This window comes from Camelus bactrianus, chromosome 19, assembly GCF_048773025.1.
Source record: "Camelus bactrianus isolate YW-2024 breed Bactrian camel chromosome 19, ASM4877302v1, whole genome shotgun sequence".
Classification (NCBI taxonomy): Eukaryota; Metazoa; Chordata; class Mammalia; order Artiodactyla; family Camelidae; genus Camelus; species Camelus bactrianus.
Genome location: NC_133557.1, coordinates 19,340,550 through 19,364,677, shown reverse-complemented (window position 1 = coordinate 19,364,677; position 24,128 = coordinate 19,340,550). Strand labels below are relative to the sequence as shown.

General features: G+C 42.5%; 1 protein-coding gene and 1 long non-coding RNA gene across 3 annotated transcripts; one reads left to right on the top strand and one right to left on the bottom strand.

Annotated features, from left to right (window-relative positions):
* Window positions 1-752: 752 nt before the first annotated feature.
* On the bottom strand, window positions 753-6,197 carry LOC123617942 (uncharacterized). Of its 2 annotated transcripts, none has more exons than XR_006726257.2 (2): window positions 6,096-6,197; window positions 753-4,001 (listed from the first exon to the last, which is right to left on the bottom strand). It is a non-coding gene; the product is annotated as an uncharacterized LOC123617942 (long non-coding RNA). The 2 variants fall into 2 exon arrangements; XR_012500641.1 differs by having other exon boundaries at window positions 753-5,895; window positions 6,096-6,191.
* Window positions 6,198-6,321: 124 nt separating this feature from the next.
* On the top strand, window positions 6,322-17,593 carry OSER1 (oxidative stress responsive serine rich 1). The gene is made up of 4 exons (XM_010958719.3): window positions 6,322-6,479; window positions 10,055-10,171; window positions 13,158-13,271; window positions 16,358-17,593. The coding sequence occupies exons 2-4, from the start codon at window positions 10,095-10,097 to the stop codon at window positions 17,043-17,045; spliced, it is 879 nt and encodes a 292-aa protein (XP_010957021.1). The 5' UTR covers window positions 6,322-6,479; window positions 10,055-10,094; the 3' UTR covers window positions 17,046-17,593.
* The last annotated feature ends 6,535 nt before the right edge of the window (window positions 17,594-24,128 follow it).

Sequence of the window (24,128 nt, the reverse complement as noted above, 5' to 3'; positions counted from 1 at the left end):
CCCGCCCCCACCATTCTCTGAATTGCTCCTCCTGGTATTCAGCGATCTTCTCAGTGTTTCTTTATGCGGACACAAGTGATAAACATATACATTCTTAGCTTGCATTTTTTTTTAACTTACTATCTCTTAGAGATCTTTTCTAAGAGCTTGCTCTGTTTCCAGCTACATAGTAACTCAGTGTGTGGCTGCACCACAGTGTACGTGCCCGGTCCTGTACAGATGGATGGACACCTGGGTTGCCTCCCGTCTTTTGCTGTTACAACCAGCGCTGGATTGGCTAACCTTTTACATAAGTCATTACATATATGTACAAATGTCATCTACAGGGTGGATTTCTAGACTTGCCATTTTGATGGATACTGTCATTTCACAATCCCCCTAGCAATGACTGACAGAGCCTGTTGCCTCCTGTCCCACCCTCTAACTTCAACTCCATTGAGTGTGCTGTCAAACTTTGGGATTGCTGCCAACCAGATAGATTAAAAGTGCTATCTCTGTATTCTTTTAATAAGCATTCATCTTTTGAAGACTGAAATTGAGCATCTTTTCATATGTTTGATTTCTTTTTCTGTGAACTATCTGTTCATGTCCTTTGCTCATTTTCTCTCTTTTGCTGCTGCAAAAGTTCTTAACCTGGGGCCTTTTTCAGAAAGGGTCCTGTGACTCAGAGAAGGTTAAGAATTATAGGAGAAAAAAAGAACAGTCACCCTAATTCAATACATACATCTTGTGGTACAAACTGAGACTTTAAAAACAGTTTTAAAAACACTTTATTGAAGTTTAATACAGATACAGAGAAATGTATATAGTGTCTGTGTGTGTACATATACATAGTATGGATACACTATACTGTATCAAAGCTTGATGAAATTTTCACAAACTGAACACGCTCCTGTAACCAACGTCAGATCCAGAAACAGAATATTACCAGCACCCCTGAAGCTCAATACTCCCTTCCAGTCCTTACTATTCACAGGTTCTTTTCCTCTGTAGCTTTACTGCTTGATTCTTTTTTTTTGGCCTTGATACCTTCCTGATGTCATCACACAGTTTAAATTGCAAAGCTGAATGAACACTTGAGCTAGAAGGCGAGGGATTCACTAACCCTGGGTCTTCAAGTTTTGAAAACACTGTGAAGGGCTTTATCATAATAGAGGAAGAGATTCTGCAGTCCTAGGGCTCCCCCTGCTGGTGATCAGTAATTACTAGGAAAAGCCTCCCATTTCCTCCCAACCTCTGAGGATTAACTTGAATCCTGGGACTCAAGTTGACGCAGACTTAACCAGAACCAGTGCACAAAGAGATGTTGTAAGTTCACTTAACAAGGCATCCCAAAGTCCCCGTTCTGTCAGCCAATGTTTGAGGAAGACAACTGTCAAATAACAGACCACAATAGCTTTGGGGCTGTGAACAGAATGACAGGAAAACACAGTTAATCTCCACTGCCCCACCTCTAGCCTATTCCTCCCCAAACAAGACTGTTGTGAAGGGCCCTGGTGCTAAAATCAACAGTCAAAGGAGACAAGGCCCCAGTTATGGTTCTCAAAAGCCAGTGGGCAAGTGTAATTACTCGCTTAGCAAGATGACTGACTGACTGACTGATGGACTCTCACTCATTCACTACATTCTGTTGCGGACCCTGTGCCGGGTACCAGGGAGACAAGATACAGCCCTGGCTGTGATGGAGGAAGTGGGGGTGCCCAGGGAGCACACAGCGTAGGGGCATTTAACCTACATATGCAGGGGAATACAGGCTGAGGGGGAAAGCTGGGGGGAAATGTACGTCTTACCCTCCAGAAGCTTAGAATCTAGCTGGAGACACAAGAAATGTACAGGCAAAAGGCTAAATAATAACTTAAGGAGGCACCTGGAGTCCCAAGTGATGTGCTTCTGGAGTCCTGGAGATGGGGAAGTGGAGGGGGGCTGACAAAGCTGACCCGTGGTAGACAGAGGAGTGGGAGGCCCTTCAGTTGTGGTGAGGGGCAAAAAATGATGTCCAGGGAGTCAAGAGGCCACTAAGTGGTTTGTCGTGGCTTGTCGGCTGAAAAAAATGCACAACCTAAAAGTTGAGAATTATGCTTTTGGTGAAATTTCTGAGGACTTAAGCCTGGAAGACAGCCTCTCAGGTGGCTCTGAGGGACAGCTCCAAGGAGGTAAGGGAGGGGCCAGGATATACAGTTTTGCAACGAAAACTAGAAAGTCAGAACATCAAAAGATTACTGTTAATTCAAGAAAATGAGACATCTCAAGTTAATGAATTTAGCATGCTTTCCTAAGTATGGAAAGATGCAAGAGTCTGAGCTCATTGAAATCATTCCTTTGATTCCTCGCACCTTAACTATCAAGGACCTGTATCCTGCTTTTTGCCATCCTGAACCCCTTCTGGATGCACAGCTGGGGTGGCTGCAATGGCTGATGGCTTGATGGCTGCAACATCCTTTGTTTACTGATGTGGCAGGCAACATTTTCCATCCACAGGTAGGAGAGAGTGGGAAGGGTCATCACCACTCAGGGTTCCCTTTGTTTCTTTCCTCCCATTTCCCACCTCTCCTTGGGGGCCCTTGCCCTCCCCTGTGTCTTTACTGGCCTCCTGCATGCTGACTCCACGATGACTTTCCAGTCTGAATCTCTCATTTGAACTTGAGACCCATGTATCTTCCTGCTCATTAGATACCTCTACCCAGCTGCCCCAAAGATCTCTCAAGGTCAATGTGTCCAAACTGCGCTCATCATTTAGAGGTACAATGTCATGGGAAGGCACAGCCTGTGTGAGAGCACAGACTCTAGCCTGACGGTACAAATTCAAGCTCCACCACTAACTAAGCTGTGTGACCTCAGGCAAGTTACTTAACGTCTCTTGGCTTCAGTGTCCTCATCTGGAAAATGAAGATGATCGTGATACTCTCATAGGACTATTGTGAGAATTAGAGTGAGTTTTTCTGACACATAGAAGAGCTATAAATGTATTAGCTTTTATTATTATCTCCCATTTAAATGTGGTTCTTCATCTGTTCTCTGTCAACTGGATTCAATAGTTACATTAGACACAGGCAACAATACCTGTTCAGCTGCTCAAACTAGAAAGCAAATTGTCATTGCTAACTTTCTCTCCCTGCCCTTCCTGCTCACATCCAGCCTTTTACCAAATCTGATCTACACAACTTTCAGTCTGTTAATTTGCTCTGCATTCCCACAGCCACCTGCTTTTAGATCACTGCCATCTCAGGCCTGGATCCCTGTGCCATCCACACTGGAACCAGAATAATCTTTCTAGAATAAATCTGGTCATTTCTCTTCTCTTTCATAGCTCCCATGGTTCTTAGGATAAACCCTGTGACATGGCCTTGTAGACCTTTCATGAACTGATTCCTGCTTTCATCTGTACTTCAAACTCCTTATGCCTGAAACTAAACACTCTCCCTAGTCCCTAAATCTGCAGTCTTCCTGAATTTCCTTCCTCAGTAAATGGTACCGCCTACTGGCCACGCATTCACTTGGGCCGAACAGTTCTCTGACCAGCAGACCTGGAAAGTGTTGCTAATCTCCTTAGAAAATGTGGCCTCCTTACTGACCTCCAGCCATTGTTTCAGTTCTGGCCTTCATTTAGATCATTTCAACTGTTTTCAGACTGGCTTCCCTCTCCCTCTCCTTTTTAAGAGGCTTCCAGAGTGATATAAACTGCCCATGGGCACATCACCATTTTGCCTAAGGTCACAATCCCAGCTCCTTAACAGGATTCTCTCCATGAGCTGGCTTGGACTCTCTGAGTTTCATCGCATCCCTTCCCACTTCCTGGGGCCATGCCTGACATTCAAAACCTAGTTCAGACGGCACCTCCTCCAGGAAGCCTTCTCAGAGACACCCCCTGCACCTCCAGGCTGGCTAGGCAATCCCTCCAGGTGGGCACCCACATGGCATCCTGTGTTTCCGCCAGGGCTCTCCTACTAGCTTCTCAAGGGCTTCCGCACAGCACTGGGCAAGCAGCAGGTATTCACCAAGGGCTGTGGAGAGAACGAAGGAGAACTGACGACACAGAAGGTGCCGTGGTCCCACAGCAGAGCAGAACCAACCAGGACACAGCTCTCTTGACTCCTGTCTTCCAAAATGATCAACACACACTGACTTCCCGCTACCATGCCTCTATCTGTAAGTGGATAATCGTGGGGATTAAAAATTGAGTTGATACCAAGTCAATTTCCTGAATGTAAAGTCTCCACATAAGTTCAGGGCTTTTTCTACGGCTAGAAAGATGCTGTGTTACTGGTATACGAGGCAGGCCTGGCTTTTTGTTCTCTCAGATCACATGTTTTGTGCCTTCTCTCTCTCATTCTAAGTCTTGAGGTGACTCACACGGTGAGTTAGGCCTGTATGCAGAGACTTGAAATTTCAGGCCACATCAGGCCGTGTGAGTTAACAGACTACTCTTAAGAGGTTCTCGCCTTCCAAACACCCAAGTAATGAGCCACATTCTCAGAAAACATCTAACTTTATGATGGAGACATGCTTACCTAAAATGAAGCATTTTAAAGCTTTTTAGTTTTTAGTATGTAATGCCATCCATGGTGAGCGGAAATAAGGTAAAATGAAGAATTCACCAAAACTGTACGTAGCACCTATTGATCGCCAAGGGCTGTGTTAGGCTTTGGGAATTCAACTGATCTAGATACAGTCCTTGCCCTCAAGGATGTGTGGTTTTATCCAAAGCAGTATTTTCATATGACAGCTTAAGAACACATATTTGGTCTTGATGAAACTCACCTGGCAACTTCTGAGGGAAAAAAAAAAAGCATCATATTTACGTTTCTTAGTATTTTCTAAGAGATGTTGAGAGATGGGCAGCAGTGGATGGCCTGGCTTTTGAGACGGTTTAAATCCTGACTCAGTCACTTCCTAGCACTGTGTGACACAGAACAAGGGGAACTAGAACAAGTTATCTAGTATCTGAGTCCCAGGCATTTTCTTCTGTAAAATGAGTAAAATCACAGGAGTATTAATCGTGCAAACACGTGCATGCCTGAGGCACAGCAGAGGGCAGCCATTATTAGCATCATTACGTTTGATGTTGGAACTTCACAATTAACAGGTTTTTTTTTAAATCCCTTATCAGTTATTAAGATTCTGGTATGAACAAAGTGGATTTAAAACGTTTTACCCAGAGCCCACGACATGCTTTAACAACCTTACACAATGACCTGTAGATTCCATTTCCAGACACAGGGGCCAGGCTTTCCAAAGTCTGGCTGTAGTTAAGTTGTATACACTAAGCTATTTTCAGCAGCCTATCAGGTGACTGGGGAGTGGGAGGTTCCACTTTCGGTTCAGGTGACCACCTCACACGAGGGTTGGGCCAAAACCAATTCCAGCCCACTGTATTGAGAAAAGCCATCTTTTCCCACGAAGTTCTGCTAAGTGCAGACGCGGAGCTGGGGCGGGGTGAGTGAGGAGGGGCGCGGCTAGGTCAGCAGAACCAGACCCAGCGGTGGAGGGAGTGGCAGCTGTTGCTCAGCCCGCCCCTTCTCTGCCTGCCATCTGAGCAAAGGCAGAAGTCATTCAAAAGGAAAAGATCCCTAAAAAAATCACCAACTCAGGAGAACTGCCCAAACCTTTTCGCAAAATTTAGTATGCATGTGCATTTCTCTGTCGAGGTGGTCTACAGTTCTCACCAGATTCTCAAAGGAGCCCATGCCTGGAAAAAAACGAGATTCACCGAAACGGTCCAATGCCCTCACTTACTCTGTTAGAACGGAGAAATTGAGGCCCTAGAGGGAAATTAAAGCGAAGGCGTTTCAGTTCCAATTCCGGCCTCACGTTCAAGGTCTTGGCCGTGTCCGATACCTCTAAGCTTCTCTGCAGCACTGGAAGATCCCCCGGGGGCTGAGGGCTGGTGTCCGAGCCCTGGAGATGTCGCAGGCAATCCAGAGTCTGGCATCAAAGAGACTCGGACCAAGCGCTCCGTTGCCGCGCAGGCCCCCAACCCTGGGCTCACCCCGCGGAATTCGCAGCCTTGGTGACTCCAACTAGAGCACCAAGCACGAGGAGACCCTGGCAAGTGGAGGCTACTCCGCGACTGTGAAGAATAACGCCCACTCACTCACCTGATCCACAGGAGGAAGCAGACACGCCCCAAAACCGGGTCCCGAGCAAACTCACTGCGGAGGAAGGAGTGAGCCAAGAGAATAACAGGAAATGACGTCAGGTGCACGTGCTTCGCGAGGGGCGGGAGCCAGGCATTTGAGAGGCGCGGCCATCGCCCTGCGCCTGCGCAGCCACCGCCAGCCGCGCTGCCGAGTCACTGGGGTGGGAGGAGCATGGACAGGGGGCGGGGCGCGTGCCCGGTTGGCGCAGGCGCAATGCGACTCTGGAGGCGCGGGTTGCCCCCTCCGCGGGTTTAGATCCGGGTCAGTCAGGCGCGCCGCGGTCGGAGAGAGACGATCTGAACTGACGGGACTGGCTCAGCGGAGCGCCCCAGCTGCGAGGAGGTGAGTGCCCTGACGTGACGGGGAGGCGCCGTGGCACCGCGTCTCGGCCTCCAGGCCCAGCCTCGCCGCGGGCGGCTTTCTCTGGGCCCGCCTGCCTCGCGTCGCTTAGTCCCCCGGCGTTGGCTGCCTGGGCCCGGCCGGGCCTGTGCCTCTCCGCGTCCCCTGGGCCGCTGCGGCCTGGCCTTGCCCGAGCTTCGTTCTCTCGCCCCTTCCCTCCGCCGCGGCCCCTGTTCCGTGTCTCCGCCCTCTCCCTCCCGGTTGTAGCTTCCCCTTTTCGCCCTCCTCGGCCGCTCTTTGCCTCTTCCCGCCCTTTCCCGCTCGTTCCTGAGCCCCAGTCTCGTTGGCTGCCTCTTCGCCTCTGCTCCTGCCTCCTCCTGCATCCCTTACTCCTAGCCCGACTCAAGCCTCTCATCCTGGCCGGGGGAGTATCCTCAAGGGATAACTTTCTAGCAGGAGACCCCGGGCAGGCAGAGTTAGGGCCCTGGACAGCTCCCTGCTCTCCGAAACCCCCAGGTTCTGACCTTTCCCCCTATTCTGCTCAGCCACGGCCGATCCGGTTTCTGGGTGAAAAGAATTAACATCGGGCTCTAGCACCGAGAGTGTAGGGGTTGATTGGGTGTGTGAACGTGTTTTGTCTCAGGGGCCGATTGTTTCAACCCTGTCTTGTTTGCGTCGAGAGTTGCTGGACGGGGATTTCTCTTCTGGATTCCACGCTTCCTGGTGGGCTGGGAAATTTTCTGAGTCTTTAATATTGTGATGCCACGCTTACGCGCATCGTTCTCAGGTCTTTTCAGGGTCCGAAATTTGGACCTAGGCTTGAGGTTCAAAGAGGTCTTGGCTAAAAATGCAAGATATTTATATAAATAAGATTGTGACACATACTCTTAGTTGAAAGTCGGAGAAGGTCAGGAATTTGCCCTTTTGATGGAGGAACTTAGAAGAATTTTGTCATTTTTGAAAGGTTAGGGAAAATCCGAGGTCCCGGGTAATTTGCCTTAAAGTGACTTACAATAGGCCTTTAAAAGTTTAATCTTTGGCGGGGATTGTCCAATTTCAAGAAGTTAGTACAGTTAAAACGGCAAGAACGTCTTCCATAAATTTAATATTAATGAAGAAGGACACATCAATTATATGTTTCCCGGAGGTAGTTGTACAGCTCTTGATTTGAGTGGATGAGAAGCTGGGAATAGGGAGGAACATAATAAGCCTTCTTGTAATTACAAACATACTCTGATTTAGCTGTTAAGGTTATGTTTAAGACTCACCTTTGCCGTAGGTTAATATAACTGAGGGAAAAGTTGAGCAATCAAAATATTAGACGTCTGAAAATAGTTCAGATAGAACTTCATTCCTAGAGTTTTAGTCGGTGGCCAGTTTTATTTTGGTCTGTTTTGGTTTTTAAATGTTGGATTTTTTAGTGTGACTACAAGAATGTTAGGTAAGTTTGTCTAAACATCTGGAGGTCACCTGCAGTGCTATTAAGTTAGCAGTATGTTAGTTAAAAGTTCAATACCAGGGTGCAAAGTTTCTTAGCAGAGTGTTAGGGCAGGAGTGTGATTCCAGTCCTTACAGGAATGGGGTTCACAGTCCTGGTGTGTCAGATTCACCCTCATATCCCTAAGCATCCAGTCTAGTGCTAAAGCACATAGTAGGGATTCTGCCAAAATTTATGGAAGGAATGATTTCTGCCTATAGAGTACAACAATGTATATGTAGATATGATGTGTACTGATTTCCAGAGAGACCCAAAGAGGGTTTATGTGGGGGTCTGCAGGGATGGGGAGACTGGTTCAGATGATTTCACTCTATAAGGGCCAAGAGTCTGAGTATTTGACTAACTGGTCATAAAGTAATCGAGAAAAACTAACATAAAATGAAATCTTTATTTTAGTTCTGCTGACAGGAAGAATTTGTTTATAGTCTATAGATAGCAACCTTTTAGATGCTGTGCAGCCTCAAAAATATTAGCATATGTGATCTTTCCTCCCCTCTTCTCAGGTATATAGGACGTTATTGTGTATCTGGGGAAAGAGCCTCCTCTCAATCCAGAAGAATTAGAAACCAGTGAAGTATGGAATTGATAATGTTTCCTCAAATTCATGTGCTGGTTAAATCAGCAAAATATATGTGGGTAGTGTACTTAATTTAAAAAAAAAATTTTTGTCTTAAGAAATTGAGATGAAAGCTAGCTGAATTCTTTTGAGACCGTTTTCAATGTTCCCCAGAGGGATCTACCTAAAATACATTATACACGTAAATAAATAAAAGTCTTGATTCCTTGCTTCTTAATTCTGCCACTGGTACTACATGGTTACATTATAGCAAACGTATTATGACACCCTGACATTCGGAATATTAGAGATCTCACAATAACATCAAACTCACACCTGTGAAATAAGCAGATAAAGAATCAGAGAGGATCCATGGATCCACAGAGAAGCACTCCTCACTCTGAGAGTGGTTGTGGTGGGGTGGGGGGTGGGAGATGGGGACCAGGGGTAGCAAGTTAGAAATAGAGAAGGTGAAGTGAATTCTTTGCTTCGTAAACTCCCCATCTTATATTTTTTATTTTACTTTTTTTTCTTTCTGTTTCCCTGTGATATGTTCATAGATACTGATTTATTTTTTGACCAGGATTTGGTGTTAATAAATTTTTTACCCTGGGTAAAAAAATTGGGAGATTAGATTCAAAGAATTTGTTAGCTTCTCTGTTGTTTCTCTTGTTGCTTTGGTAGGTCTCCCCCCTCCTTTTTTTCTGTTTAATAATCTGGGTGAAAGAAGTGGTGAACTTTGGTTAAGATTAAGTGGAGATCATTTAAAGGCACATCTATAGAACAATTCCAGTGTTTTTCCTTTACTTCCTGTCTCTCATAGCTACTTTTGTTTTTCAGTTGCAAGTATAGTTCATTTATTTTCTATGTTTTTTTTGTAATAAAGTATTCAAAGTATAAAGAAAACATATCAACCTTATAAGTAGAGTGTGGAATAATCAGTAATCATTGAAACATATTTTAATCCTGCTTTAACAATGGTAACATCTTGATATCTGGGCCAGGATTACTTTAGAGAAATGCTATCATGTGTCATGAAGTTATTATCTGAAATGTTTAGAGTTAAATGAGACAAATACTCAGTAGCATTTTAAAGAATCAGAGTCCTGTAAATTGAGCTTTTTCCTTTTATTTCTGATGCAAAGGTCATCTTGCGTGTAGGTTTCTAGACTTCTACAACTGGAAAGGTTTTTCCCCCTGTTAGAAAGTATACTTAAACACAGATTTTAGGTGATCTAGTTTCCAAAACTGTGTAATAAAATATTGGCATCACGTATTTTGACAGTTTCAATTCTATCATAATAAATACACATTTTCAGTATTGTTTCATTTGTCTCCACTTAAGAAATAAAACCTATAGTTTCCTAATCATCTACATTGAAACTTCTTTTTACAAATAGAAATTTGCCTTTTCTCTCCCTAACAAGCAAGAGTAGTATCAGAAATAGAGATTTTTAACAAAATGTATACTTTTAAACCCACTTGTTTTCATTTTGCTCATTTTCTTTTTGTTTTCTTTTTTAGTATTAACGGGAACATCCATAGTAGTGTAAAATCTTTCACAATGAAATCCGAAGCCAAGGATGGAGAGGAGGAGAGTCTACAAACTGCTTTCAAGAAATTAAGAGTGGATGCGTCAGGGTAATTAGATATGAAATATATTATTGGGGGATTGTTTACTAGATATAAATAGCCATTTCTTCAGAAGAGCTCTTTCTAAAATTCCACATTATTCATAGAAGATACAAATGTTAATAGTGTGACATTCTACCAAGTTCTGTACAGCATTGTTTTACTCATAAAAGAAACTCTTCTGTTAAATTTGGACTCCAAGGTTGGAGGTTTTCCTTAACTTTGAGGAGGGTTCCCCCCACTTCTTTTTAATCAAAGTGTCTCATTAGAGAGTTCCTCTTACATCTCTGGGGAATCACAGTATTTTTCAGTAAAAGTGAATTGGCTCAATAGAAATCTCTGCAGACATTGTCGATTTCATGGGCTCTGATTGCTGGGCCTATCACTATGGAAACCTCTATTCATTACGGTTCTGTCACTGAGATCAATAATCTTGAACCCTTTGGCCAAACTAATTAGAGCACCTGCAGACCAGCTGCTGTCTGCATGTTAATATTTCACCCCTTGCAAAGTGTTCTATGCAGGGCTCTTTTCATCCCCATTCTTTGCCCCAGGCCAGAAGAAATCTCAAATTTTTAATGGATGTAAGATTATTTCATTTCATGAATGGAAACTGAACACTCCCCAACAAGGAATAATAATAATTGCTAAAATATATTACTGATTTACTGTGCCCTAGACACCAGCTTAAGTACTCTGTACACACCATCTAATCTTCACTACTAACTTAGAAGATAGGCACTGCAGAGTATACCACATGGTTTACAGAGGAGCTACAGATGAATTAAGCCACTTGCAGAAGGTCACATTGGTAAGAAGCGGTAGAGCCAGGATTTGAACCCAGACAATGTATCTCTGGACCCTGTGCTATTAACCATTCCTTTATGTGGTACCTTGAAGACAACATGAAGAAATGCACGCGGTACTTGGCGCAGAGCAAAATTAAATAGGTGTTAGTTGTTATTATAGTTGCCTGCTTAGTACTTGCTAATACTATTTTTGACCTACCAAATGAGAAGATTTATACTAATAGATTTGCATAATAGCTGTTACAGATACTTATATTTGCTTCCCTGATACTTCAAATAAGTACACTAGGTGTTTTTTTTTTCCAATATGGTCATCTTGCCATTAGAATTGGTAGGTACTTTATAAGGTATTTTGGGGAGCAGAAACAAAGCAGACAAATAGTTAGATTGGAGTCATGGTAAATTCCTTTGTGATTTCTGGTGTCGAAATATACTTTTTTTTTTTTTAAATTTTTGGGGGAGGAGGTAATTAGGCTTATTTATTTTTAGAGGAGGTACTAGGGATGGAACCCAGGACCTCCCCCCAGAAATACACATTTTTTTAGATATAGAAATATGTATTTTAAAATATATTATTTTAATCAGGAAAATACTAGGAATGTATAAATGCACATATACATGTATATCCCTTAGTGTATAAATTTATATAAGTAATTCTTGATATACAGACTTCTTTCCTGGTGTTTTAAGAAGTTGGAATATAAAATTAAGCTATTTCCATGCCCCTAAAAATTACTTGGAACATTGAAAAAACTTTAAAAAATATCTGTACAATGTATGGTCATATGTATTTGTAGCATGCAATCTACTTTGAGTAAAATTATAGAAAGAAAAGGAGCAGTGGAGAACATTTGAGAAAACCAAATAAATAAAAGTACAAGGAGTGAGTCATCACCATGACTAAGCAGAGTAAGACTTGTATAGAGTAACATACATTTATAGTTGTTTCATATTGTTGCTGATTTACGAGTGGAACATCTGAGGTACTGAGTCATAAACTAACCAAGCCTTGCCAGGAATTTAGCATGATCCTGTTGAACAGGTTTTGATTCCTAATGGTATTTGTCTTATTGGGACAAATCTCTATATTGTAAAACAACATAGTCCTTTTTATCAGATTATAAAATAATACATGCTTATTATGGATAAATCATGAAACAAAAAAAAGAGTAAAGAAAGAAAGTAAAAATCACAATTTACTATGACCACTGTTAATATCTAGATCGTCTGTAATAACATCATACCCTTTTTTTTACACAGTTGAGATTATAATGTATATACAGGTGTTTATCCATGCTGTTTTCTCTATGTTGTAAGCATTCTCCCATGTCATTAAAAGTTCTTTGTACACTTAATTTTTAATAAATTCCTAATCCATTGTACAAATGGGCCATAATTTATATAATACAGTATTTTCTGTTATTGAGTATTTAGGTTATTCCCATTTTTAGTTTTCAATTATATTTCAGTGAACATCTATTTACTTAGTAGATTGTTTCTTTCTAAAGGATATTTATCACTACCACAGTATTGTATAGTAGGGGCTCTGTTTATGTGTGTATTGAAAAGGTCCAAAAGATTTTAACATGAAATGGTGGTGATCTCTGGGTTGTGAGATTATAGATGATTCTTTTTTTCCCTCTTTTAAATTTTTCATCTTTACTGGGAACCCATATTACTTGTGTAATTTTAAACTGCAAAGATTTAATTTTGAGTAATATTTCAAGTTCATTAGTTATAAAAATTAGGATATTTTTGTATAAGGTGTATACTATTTGAAAAAGTATTCATTTCCAAGTTAGGTTGAGTTTCCTAAAGTTTTTGCGCCTAAACTTAGTTTCAGCGGCTCTGGTTTGCCACATGAAGTAAGTGGTCAGTGTCATTAGCAATCTCCCTGGACATAAGGCCTGATCTGCCCCAGATAAACAGCCTAAAAGTCTATTTATATCCCACTGCTGGTTACACTTAAGAATCATTCTTTAGCTTATGATTTTGCACCTGTGAGCTCTCAGAGATCCTCCAAATTTGGTTTTGGAGGAAAATTTACACTAAAAGCTGAGCAGTTTTTGAGAAACCCAAACTACAAAGACACTAAAGGTATTAGTACTTGGATTTGGGTTGATGAGGGCAATAAGTTCTCCTCTTTGCACGGTTTTCAAAGCAGTAAACTTTGTTCTTGTCTTTAGGTCCATAGCATCTCTGTCTGTTGGAGAAGGCGCAAGTGTCAGAGCATCCGTCAGGACAGCAGCAGATGATACCAAACCTAAAACCACATGTGCATCTAAAGACAGTTGGCATGGGTAAGGGCTCATTACAGACGATTTTTATCCCAGTACCTTAAAACATTTTTCGGTTTTCTTTCCTGAGTATGTTATGATGTAGAATCCAAGGACCACGATTAAAGAAGACCCTTTCTTCTCATTGCAGATTTGCTGAGGCTTGCTGTATGGCCTGGTTCATAGTCAGTCTTTATCAGTGTATGTGTGTTTGTGAAGAATAGTTCTCCTCTAATCATTCTTAGGTTCTGTGTGTCCCCACTACAGTAAAGGCTTTTAAATGTGTTATTTGGACCTTTTTCAACTAATTTTTTGGGGGGATCACTTCGACCTGTTAATAATTGAGAGGAATTTGTTGAAATCTTCTCGACAGGAGTGCATTTGTCTGTTTTCCCCTAAGTTCTATATTTTTGCTTTGTGTGTTTTGAAGCTGTTTCATTGGGTGCATGTAGCCCAGGTTCATGCCAATTTAGAATGTTTCCCTGGTGAATTGAGACTTCTATTATCTTAGTAATCCTCTAAGTCCTTCAGAGTGGTTTTTGTCTTAAAGTCTGTTTTATCTGGAATTAATATAGTGAATCCAGTTGTCTTTTAGTATCTGCCTACTGTATCTTATTCTGTTCTTTTACTTTCAACCATTCTGTGTTTCAAAATTTTAGGTGTGTCTCCTAAATATATATGGCTTATTTTGTTTTGTTTTCTTCAATAATCTTTTTAACTGCTGAGTTTAATGCATTTACATTTATTTTGATTATTGATATATTTGGACTTCTCTTTGCTCTTTTACTTTATGCTATTTGCTCTACTTACTCTTTTTCTTTTTTTCCGCACCTCTCTCTCCTCCTCACCTTTTTATTTGAAATAGGTTTGTTTTTCTCCCTACCATTTTTCTTTCTACTGGTTTGGAAATGGTATACTTTGTTTCTATTCTTTCAGTAGTTAGCCTTGAAATTTTACCACATATGCTTTACAAAGACAGAAGCTAACACTTTAACCTTCCTCCTCAGAATTGTTTTGCTCTGACCTCCAGATTTCCATGGTGTAGTTGCCCAGTATTTTAATTCTGTCACTTGTTTTTATTCTCACAAATTTGATTTTGTTTAATCTACTTTATGTATTTAAATGGAGAGTTCATTTAGATTCATCTCATTTGTAGTTTCTTTGCTCTCACCATTCTTGTATCTCAGACCTTCCATGTAGGATCACTTTCTTCCTAAAGTTCTTCCTTCAGAAGTTCCTTTGATAAAAGTCTGTTATTAGTAAATGGAGCCTCTATGTTAGTTCTCCACATAGAATAAATTTGAATGGTGTCCCCAGAGTTGTATACATCATATTCTATTGATAAATACACTTGGATATGGCTTATCTGAAAATGTCTTTATTTTATCCTTGTTCTTGAAAGCTGTATCTGATTTGATACACTGGAAATCTGTTCTAGTTGACTTTTCTCTTAGCATTTGAAGGTATTATTCATTGTCTTCTGGCTTCTATGTTGATGTTGAAAAGCCTACTTTCAATCTAATTGTTGTTCTTTTGGAAATAATTTGTCTAGTTGCTAGCTATTTTTAAGGTGTTCCTGTTGTTTTGGATATTCTGCAGTTGGCTGTCTTGCTTTAGTGTGCTTCCCGTAGCTGTAGATTCTCCTCTTGTATCAATTCAGAAAATTTCTCAGCCATTATCTCTTAAAAAATTACTTGTCTTCCATCCTCTGTATTCTTTCATAGACTCCAGACTTTTTATTCTTCTTAACATCTCTTAAAACTTCTACATTTTTCCAGATCTCCAAGTCTCTGTGCTGCATTCTATGTCAAGAGTTGGCAAATGTTTTTGTAAAAGGTCAGATAATAAACATTTTAGGCTTTGGAGGCCAAGAGGTGAGATCCAAGGATATTATGTAGGTTTGCTTGATGTGCACCATCCTGTAGGTAAACACACTTTGTGTTCAGTTGCTGAGATAGTCTAGTGTGAAATAACTAGCCTGGTGTGATGGGTGAGTGGGGGCATTGCCAGGGTCGGTTTTACTCTGCCCCAGTGGCCTTCTCTGCCAGCATGCCCTTCTCTCCTCCAGAGAGCCTGGCACAAACAGATTCTCTCTCTCAGTGCCCAGCGATTGCTGATAGCACAGCCCCAACATGTAGTTGGTAGCCAGTGTGGGCCTGGGCAGTGGCGTGACACACACGTCTGCTGGCCAGGAAGGCAGGCACAGGCAGTGAGGGGAAGAACAGGGGCACAGGTGGGGGACACCCCAGCCGCGTCTCCGTGGCTCACAGGTCTAGTTCATGGGAGCAGTGTCTGAGGGGCTTATATAAAAACACGTAGGGGCCAGATTTGATCCACACACTGCAGTTTGCTGACCCCTGGTGTAAATAATTCAGATTTATCCTTTAGTTCAGTATTTCTTTTCTTAGCTGTATATATTCTTCTGTTTAGCCCATCTATTTAATTTCATATATAAACTTTTTAAAGTTCTGTTTGGTTCTGTTTTCAAATTTGCTTGGCAATTTTGAGTCTCTTTTCTTTGCTCATTTCTTATTTATTTAAATATTTTATCAAAAGTTATATAGTGTGTCCGATAATTCCCAATATCTGAAAACTTCAGGGAGTCTAAATCTGTTTTTTAGCTGTTCCCAACGATAGAAATGAATCCTAAATCTGCTACTCTGTTGAGTAATCATGTCATAGTGGCCATTTGTAGCATTAGCGCCACAGTGGTACTGAAGCTGCTGTGTTCAGGGCATAGAGCACAAGGCTGAGGTTTTACAGCGTCAGTCTAAGTTGTCTGTGCAGAGCACTTCCCTAGATTCACTGGTCAAAGGCTCCCAAGCCAAGGATTGTGGCAGAGCAGGCAGGTATTCTGCACCAAATTTTGATCCAAGAAATGCAATTAAAAACTACCCTTTACCTCTCCTGTTTCTATAGCTTGTTAATAAAGCTGTTGAAGTTTTTGAGACACAGAGACTTAGCTTGAAAATGGAAGCAGGCACATCTCTTTGGGGGAAACTGATTTAGACCTATAAACCTGAGAGGTGGCAAATTTCCAACTAGCTCATATCTGTTTAGAAGAGCTTTGTATCCCAGCATCTTCCTATGCATTTTTTTTTCCCTTTTAGGTCTACAAGGAAGTCTTCACGAGGAACAGTGAGAACCCAGCGTCGTCGACGTTCTAAGTCTCCTGTCCTTCATCCTCCAAAGTTTATACATTGCAGTACAATAGCTGCTTCCTCCAGCAGCCAGCTCAAGCACAAAAGCCAGACTGACTCCCCTGATGGCAGCAGTGGGCTGGGAATTTCAACCCCTAAAGAGTTCAATGCAGGAGAGTGCTCCACTTCCCTCGATACTAATCACACAGGGGCAGTTGTTGAGCCATTGAGAACTTCGGTTCCAAGGCTCCCGTCAGAGAGTAAGAAGGAAGACTCCTCTGATGCTACCCAAGTCTCCCAAGCAAGTCTCAAGGCCAATGATCTCTCTGACTTTCAATCTGTTTCTAAGTTAAACCAGGGCAAGCCCTGTGCATGCATAGGCAAGGAGTGCCAGTGTAAGAGGTGGCATGATATGGAAGTATATTCCTTTTCAGGCCTGCAGAATGTCCCTCCGTTGGCCCCAGAACGAAGATCCACGCTTGAGGACTACTCTCAGTCGCTTCACACCAGAACTCTGTCCGGCTCCCCCCGCTCCTGTTCTGAGCAAGCTCGAGTCTACGTGGATGATGTGACCATTGAGGACCTGTCAGGTTACATGGAATATTACTTATATATTCCCAAGAAAATGTCCCACATGGCAGAAATGATGTACACCTGAGAGCAAGAAGCTAATTCCTACGCTTTAAACCAATGAAGGGTTGTCAGAGAGATTTAGTTAACGGCAGACCTTGTGGCCACTTTGTGTGAGAAGACATCTCCTGCTCACTGTGCTTGCAATAAAAACTTTTCTTGGCATCTCAGTTAATCTTCATTCTTTAAACTTACTCTCCAAGTTCTTACATACCCACCAAGACAAGCAGATCAAAGAAAAATCCCTCTCGTTTAGAAATGTTAATGGAGTAGGGTGAAAAAACCATAATTGCTTGACTGGTAGCAGTGGGTCTGTGGTAAAAGCCTTTGTAAAACAGTGTATTTTTCAGATCTGTTTAAGATTTGGGTGCCAAGGAAAATGAAATGTGGTTTTGTAACTGGATTGAACATTTGTGATGCTGTAGTTGCCAGCCCAGAATATTAGAAGTTATATGACTGGTTTAAACCACCTCTGATTTAATGCAAGATTTATTGTGTCTTTAAAAGTTTCCTATGTTATTGTTAAGCCAGAGATCGAAGGTTTAGATTCACTATGAATAAACTAGCTGGCCTGCCCTCTATTGTTTGAGAGAGTCATTAACCCTCACTAAATACACCCCTGCTGGTGCTCCTTACCCTGAGACACGGTACATGAACTTTCTTACATAAGAAACGACTTACCGGGGCGCTGCCTCTGTTGGCAGGAAGGGGTGTGATACATGAAACTACTGTGTGTCTTCTCCATCTCTGGCATTTCAGTATCTATGGCACGTTTCAGTCTCTTGCAGTGTAGATCACATACCTCAGTTTCAAATGTTCTGGATGGATATTATCTCTGCACTGCCCTTCTACCCCCGTAACCCCTAAAGAGAATTTTATACATGCTGTGTCCCATATTTAATAGCTGACCATCCCACAGTTCTCTCCAAAGTTTGGTAAAAAATAAAATCTGTCCTCGGTTTCAGTGGAGGATGAATCCTGATCTTTTCCAGCTGACTCCAAAGTGGATTTCATGTAGGCCACATAGTTAAATTCAAACCATCCTAACTCCAAGCATACTCATGAAATTCAGAGAAAATTTCTCCAGCCATTTTAACATCATGTTATAACAAAGTTCATTTTACTTTTTAGATTATGAACTAAGTTTTACTAAAATAGCCCATTGGCTGTGGGGTTGGTTGATGATAGTGGGGCGTGGGCATGACAAATAGGTGATTTATACTTGGGAGAGGTGAGAAGGGTGTTTTTAAACTGGAAAATCCCTGAACTTAAGTAGTGAGCCCAGCTAGTTTTTGGTTTAGTATGGATTTAATAACACGTGAAGGCTGCGGTTGGAGGAAGAGCAAAGTGCCTTGGTATCACAGCACTAGGAACTCTTTGACAGTTTTCTTAACGCTCACAGAAGGTGCACTGTTTCACGTGTCTAAGGCAGCAGCTCTGAAACTCTGGTCTTAGGACTCTTACATTTACAAATCAAGGATCTCAGAGCTTTTGTTTATGTGGGTTCTATTTATCAGTATTTCCCACATTAGAAATTAAAACAAGACATTTTAAAAATACGTATTCATTTAAAAATAATCCACAAAACCATTTATGTTAATATAAATAATATCTAACTGGAAAATAGCTTTTCCAAAACATTTGGTGAGAAGGGTAGCATTTTTGCAAATCTCTTTGATGTTTGGCTTAATAGAAGCCAGCTAGATTCTCATATCTGCTTATGCATTCAATCCCTTGTTATACCACATGTGTGACCTCGGGAAAACTCTACTCTTGTGAGAGAAAGAGCATGAAAAAGACAAATACCATGTTAATACTATGAAAACAGTTCCGATCTCCCAGATTTCCTGATTGGGTGGATTCCCAGACCACACTCTGAGAACCGCTAATCTAGGCCATTAGAGCTTCTGGTTGTAAAGGTACCTGCCTCTCCACCCTGACCTCCACAACTAGTGTTCTGCTTCACATTTTTTCCACTAGAGAGAAGTTGAGCAAATTGGGCTTAACATGTTCCTTGAAGTAAGATGGTTCCTAAGACTCAAGTCCTTCTTAGTTTGCTTTTCAAATCAGTGGTCCAGTTATTAATTCTGAATATTAACAGAACAGTCACCAGAGGAGGATGAATGATCACATGCCTTTTAGACAAAGTTGTTAGGAGGGGTGTCCAGATTGAAATGGACAAAGTTCCAATGGCCTAATCATCTGCTGAAGAATTCCAAATTTGGATGAAAGCTTAGGCGTTCCAGATTTGTGAGAATGAGTTGTAAACATTTACCTCTCAGTCAAAATCTTCCTCAAAACATGAATCTTGAAGCTCAAAATTACTCTGCTGAAACCCAGTTGGGCCGACTTTAGTATGTGTCCCTGACTGGAACATCTGAACTTCTGTGAGTGCAATTTAATGAACCAGTGTTTGTCAAGTCCATCCTGGAAATGGATTCAGATTGTGAATTGAGGAATTTCTACTCTGATGTTTTGGAAAGTAGCATCCTGACATGGCCCTTTATTTAATAACTATTTATTGAACAGTCATTCATTCAACAAATATTTATCGAGTGCCTAAAACACACCAGGCATGCTATAGTAGGTGGTGGGGATAAAACAATGTCATGTTCTTGGTGGAGAAAATGCTATAGAGAGAGAAGGATTAGGCGATAGTAAGGGCTGGGCCAGGGGAGGGGTTGCTATTTTATTGAGGGTGGTTAGAGAAGCTTCTGTGATGAGGTGACATTTGAGCAGAGACCTGAAGAAAGTGAGGGATGAGCCATGTAGATATTTGGGGGAAGAGCATTCCTGGCAGAACAGCAAGGATATCTGTGGCTCGAAGCAGATGAACCCCAAAAAGCATGGATCAGGGCAGATATGGAGGTCCTTGAAGTCTGTTTTAAAGGCTGGACTCTTGAGGAGACAGGGAGCCTTTGGGGGAGTTTGGAGGAGAGGAGAGAAATATCAGACTTGTCTTTTAGAAAGAGCACTGGCTGAGGTGGTGGCCATAGCTCAGCGGTAGAGCACATGCTTAGCAGGCATAGAGGTCCTAAGTTCAATCCCCAGTACCTCCATTTAAAAAACCAAAAAGCACTGGCTGCTCTGTAGACTAAGAGGGGAGCTGGGGGAGGGAGGGGGGCAGTTAGGAGACTACTGCAGTAAACCAGGCAGTGGTTTCTAGTAGCTTGGGCACTTTTTAGTGCGGGAGGGAAGATGTACTCTGAAATTATTTTGAAGATAGAGCAGAAGGGATTTGCTGATGTGATATATGGTGTGAGAGAAAGACAGGAATTAAGGATGACTCCAAAGATTTTAATACACTGGAGTTGGCTGGAGGAGCAGATCTGGGAGGAGAAATTGGGAGTTTGTTTTTGATCTTGGTAAGTCTGAGATGCTTATGAGGTATCATTCAGAGAAGCCGAGTCAATGTTTGGATGTACGACTGAAGATCAGGGAGAGGTACAGGCTGGAGATACACATTTAGGAGCCATCAGAACGTGGGTGTTATTTAAAGCTACGTGGCTGTAGGAGATCACCTAGGAAGTAAATGTAGATCATGTTCAGAGGATCGAGCTCTGGGCCATTTCCAAGGTATAGGGGTCAGGGGAATGGGGAGGAATGTGCAAAAGACTTGAGTGGGAGCAGCCAGTGAAGCAGGAGCAGAACCAAGAGAAGAGCCCTAAAAGTCAAATGGAAAAGCATCTCAAGAAGAGAGTTGTCGGCTGCCAAATAACGCGAAGAAGGGAAGGTGAAGACACCCAGTTTGTGCAGGTGCTGGGCATACAAAGATGAGCCCGATGCCAGGCAGGCACTTAGGAGGTGTTCACATTTTTTTTTTGAAATGAAGAGAATCTTTTCTCCAAACAGCTCATAGCTGGAGTGAGGAGCCAGCATGAGGGAAGGCATCTAACCCAGCCATGTAACTTGTCTGTAGAGGTGAGGCTCCTTCAGCTGAGTCTTCAGTGGCTGAGAAGGAACTCAAGCAGGTTTCTGTATGCAGTTCTCTCTGTTCTGGATTTTCAGTCCCCTCCTCTCCACCTTCCCTAGCAAGCAGCCAAGCACACTTGAGAAGTTAAGACAGAAATAAGAGGAAGCAACTGAGTGTCCCCTCTGACCAAAGAAGAGGGCTACGGAGTGAGAAAAGACATGGGAAAAGAGAGACTGGGGTAGCTACCTTTAAAAGCAGTTTAAAATTCATTCCAAATTTAGTAAATTCCCAATGGTCTGAAGAACTTGGTTTTCCGAAGAAAAACGTTATAATGCGCATATGGCCACAAGGGGTCTCCCTTTCCCTGAAATGCACTGGTTTAAAGAGAGGCAAAAAAGAGACGGCTGGTCCAGTACCAAATTTGGCAAAAAATTTGCTTAAACTTTTAGGAAATCAAGCTGTCTCTTTAGCAATAATATAGTTACCAGTTTAAAATGGAAGAAAGTACAGGGTAATTTTGAGGGAATAAACACATATTGGGAAAAGTAAGGACTACTTCAATGTCAAGGTACTTAATGGTTAGGGGGTGATTTTTCCCTCTTTGGTGAGTATTTTATTAAACATGATGGTTTGAAAAACATCTCATCATCTGAGGATAATAGTAATAATAGCTAACATGTATTAGGTGTTTACTGTGTTCTGAAACTTTTTACAGCATTAACTCATGTAATCCTTACCCAGCTATGTAAGGTAGATATTATTAGCCTTAATACTAAGGATCCTTAGAGATAGGTACTTATACAGATGAAGAATTTATGGTTTAAGGAAATCAACAATTGGCCCAAGGTCACACAGCTTGTGCAGGGCAGAACTGAGATTTGAACACAAATCTAATTCCACAAGTCTCTACCCTACACAGCCAATGGTAAGTAAGTGGATTCACTAATTTGTATATTATTAAGAAATGGTTTCTTAGATAAACGACAGGTTTCTTCTGTATAGCCCAGGGAACTATATTCAATATCTTGTATTAACCTATAATGAAAAAGAATACGAAAATAAATATATGTGTGTATATATATATGACAGAAAAATGATGCTGTACACCAGAAATGGACACAACATTGTAAACTGACTATACTTCAATCAAAAAAGAATTCTAGCTACTAAAAAAAGATGCCCCCCCCCGCCAAGAAAAAGAAACAGTTTCTTAATTTGAAAATAAACACTGGTTCTTAACTAGGAATGAGAGAGTCAGATTTGTCTGAGGAGATTTTAAAAAGAATGCAAGTGACCAGAACTTCTCCCAGGACAATCTAATTCAGTAGGTTGGGGATGGGGTGAATCTGTTCACGTTTTTCAATTCCATAGGGGATTCTTATGTGTACCCACCCTTGGTAGGGAACCACGAAGGGAGCTGTACAGATGAACAGTGGCTACACTGATGTAGGAGGGACAGCTTGCTAGAGCACAGTAACCACCCAGCCTTAGAACAGGATTATGGTGATTTGCCCAGCATTTAACTACAAAGGGCATTGAACTCAATCTCCTCTGGCTTCCAGCTCGAGATGCTCTTTCCTTTCCCCTTGAGAGAGGAGCTGGAAAGAAATGTGTGATTTTCCAAAGACCAGTCAGGAGTGGCAACAGCAGAACTCTCTGGAGGCAGCACTGAGGGGTGAATTGTGCAAGGAGGCTCTCAGTCCACTTGCTGGGTGGTGCCTCAAAACCCAGATGATACAGTCTTTATCCACTACTATTCGCTGCCTGTCAGCCTGGCAAACAGGCAGTGATAGTGAGCTCAGAGGCTGCGTGTTTCTACCCCGGGTGAAATGTGGGCACGGAAGAGCTTTCTAAGGCAGAGAAGCTGTGAAGATGAAGGAACCAAGTGGTAAGAACTGGGATCAGCTGAGACGAAGGGAGAGAGCCTTTTCTATCCATTTCTGAAATGAGAACACATTCATCTTCTGCAGTGACTTTAAGTGGCCTAAGTCATCACGGAATCTGGAGTCTGACAGATAAGTCTGAAGTCAGATAATAATGGTCTCATGTTCTCAAGTGCCTTCTGTGCTTGCTTTTTTTTTTTTTTTTTTTGTGATTTCTATCCTCCTCTTCTCTCAACACACACACACACATTAGACACACACACAAAGCTTCCTGTACTTGGTGGCTCCTACGTCTCCCAGAATTACTCTGTGCTCCTGTTAACCCTGGGCTCTGTTGGGATTTCCAGTCTTTAGCCTTGGCCACCACCTCTGTCATAGAGATTTATTTGTTCCTTTTGCTGGACTTTGGTGGGAACCTGTGCGCTGGTCAGTCCCTTTGCTCCTGACCCTGCCCCAAGAGCTTTCTGAAGTCTGGCCTCCCAGGCTTTTAGGACACCAGAGCAAAAGAGGGCTTGGAAAGGGAACTGTTTTTTGAAAATCATGATCCATGAGTGCTTTTGAGACGACCTCATTCCAATACAACCAGCAGCGCTGTCTCAGAGCTGGAGTGGGGAGGGCAGGCTCCCTGCCCTTCAGAAGAGATAGAAAAGGAGCGATCCATGATTGGTGCCTCTTGCACTGGGTTCTTCCTGGGGTTTTCCCAGGGTTAGGGGCGGGGAGGAAATTTGAGGTTGTTCTAGACTCAGATTCACTTTGTCTCCCTGACTCTGTTTCCAGAACCGCTCCTCTCTTCCTAAGCTCCATCTCTGCTTTCAAAAGCATATGCAAACCCATGCCCCGTTCCTTTCTTTTTAGGTCATCAGATTCCTTCATGGGGTTGGCAGCAGAGCTGTAGCCCCAGGTTCTGTCGGGGCATGTGAGTGGTGGGGGCGCTGAGGTTTGCCAACACCTATGCTCCAGGAGCTTTTAAGTGTTCCAGGACTGGGCGTCCTGCTGGTCTTCCTCTCCCCTCCCTGCCCGCAGACTCAGGGGACCAAGGTGGAAGGGAGGTCTTACCCAAGAGAAGAAAAGCCACCACATTGCCCCAGCTGCCCACACTGAGTTCTCAGCTTCCCTTCCTCATCCCTCCGGCCACTCCCCAAGTCTGAAGCACCAGCCCCGCTTGAAACACCCCCCCCCCCCCCCCCCCCCCCGCTTTGAAGGAGGCTGGGCTGGCCAGGGGGTTATTTTGGGAGCAGCTTCTGAGATCCGATGGCCTTGTTAGGACAACACTGACCTTTCCATCCCAGGAGGAGGGCAGGATTGGAGAGGGGCG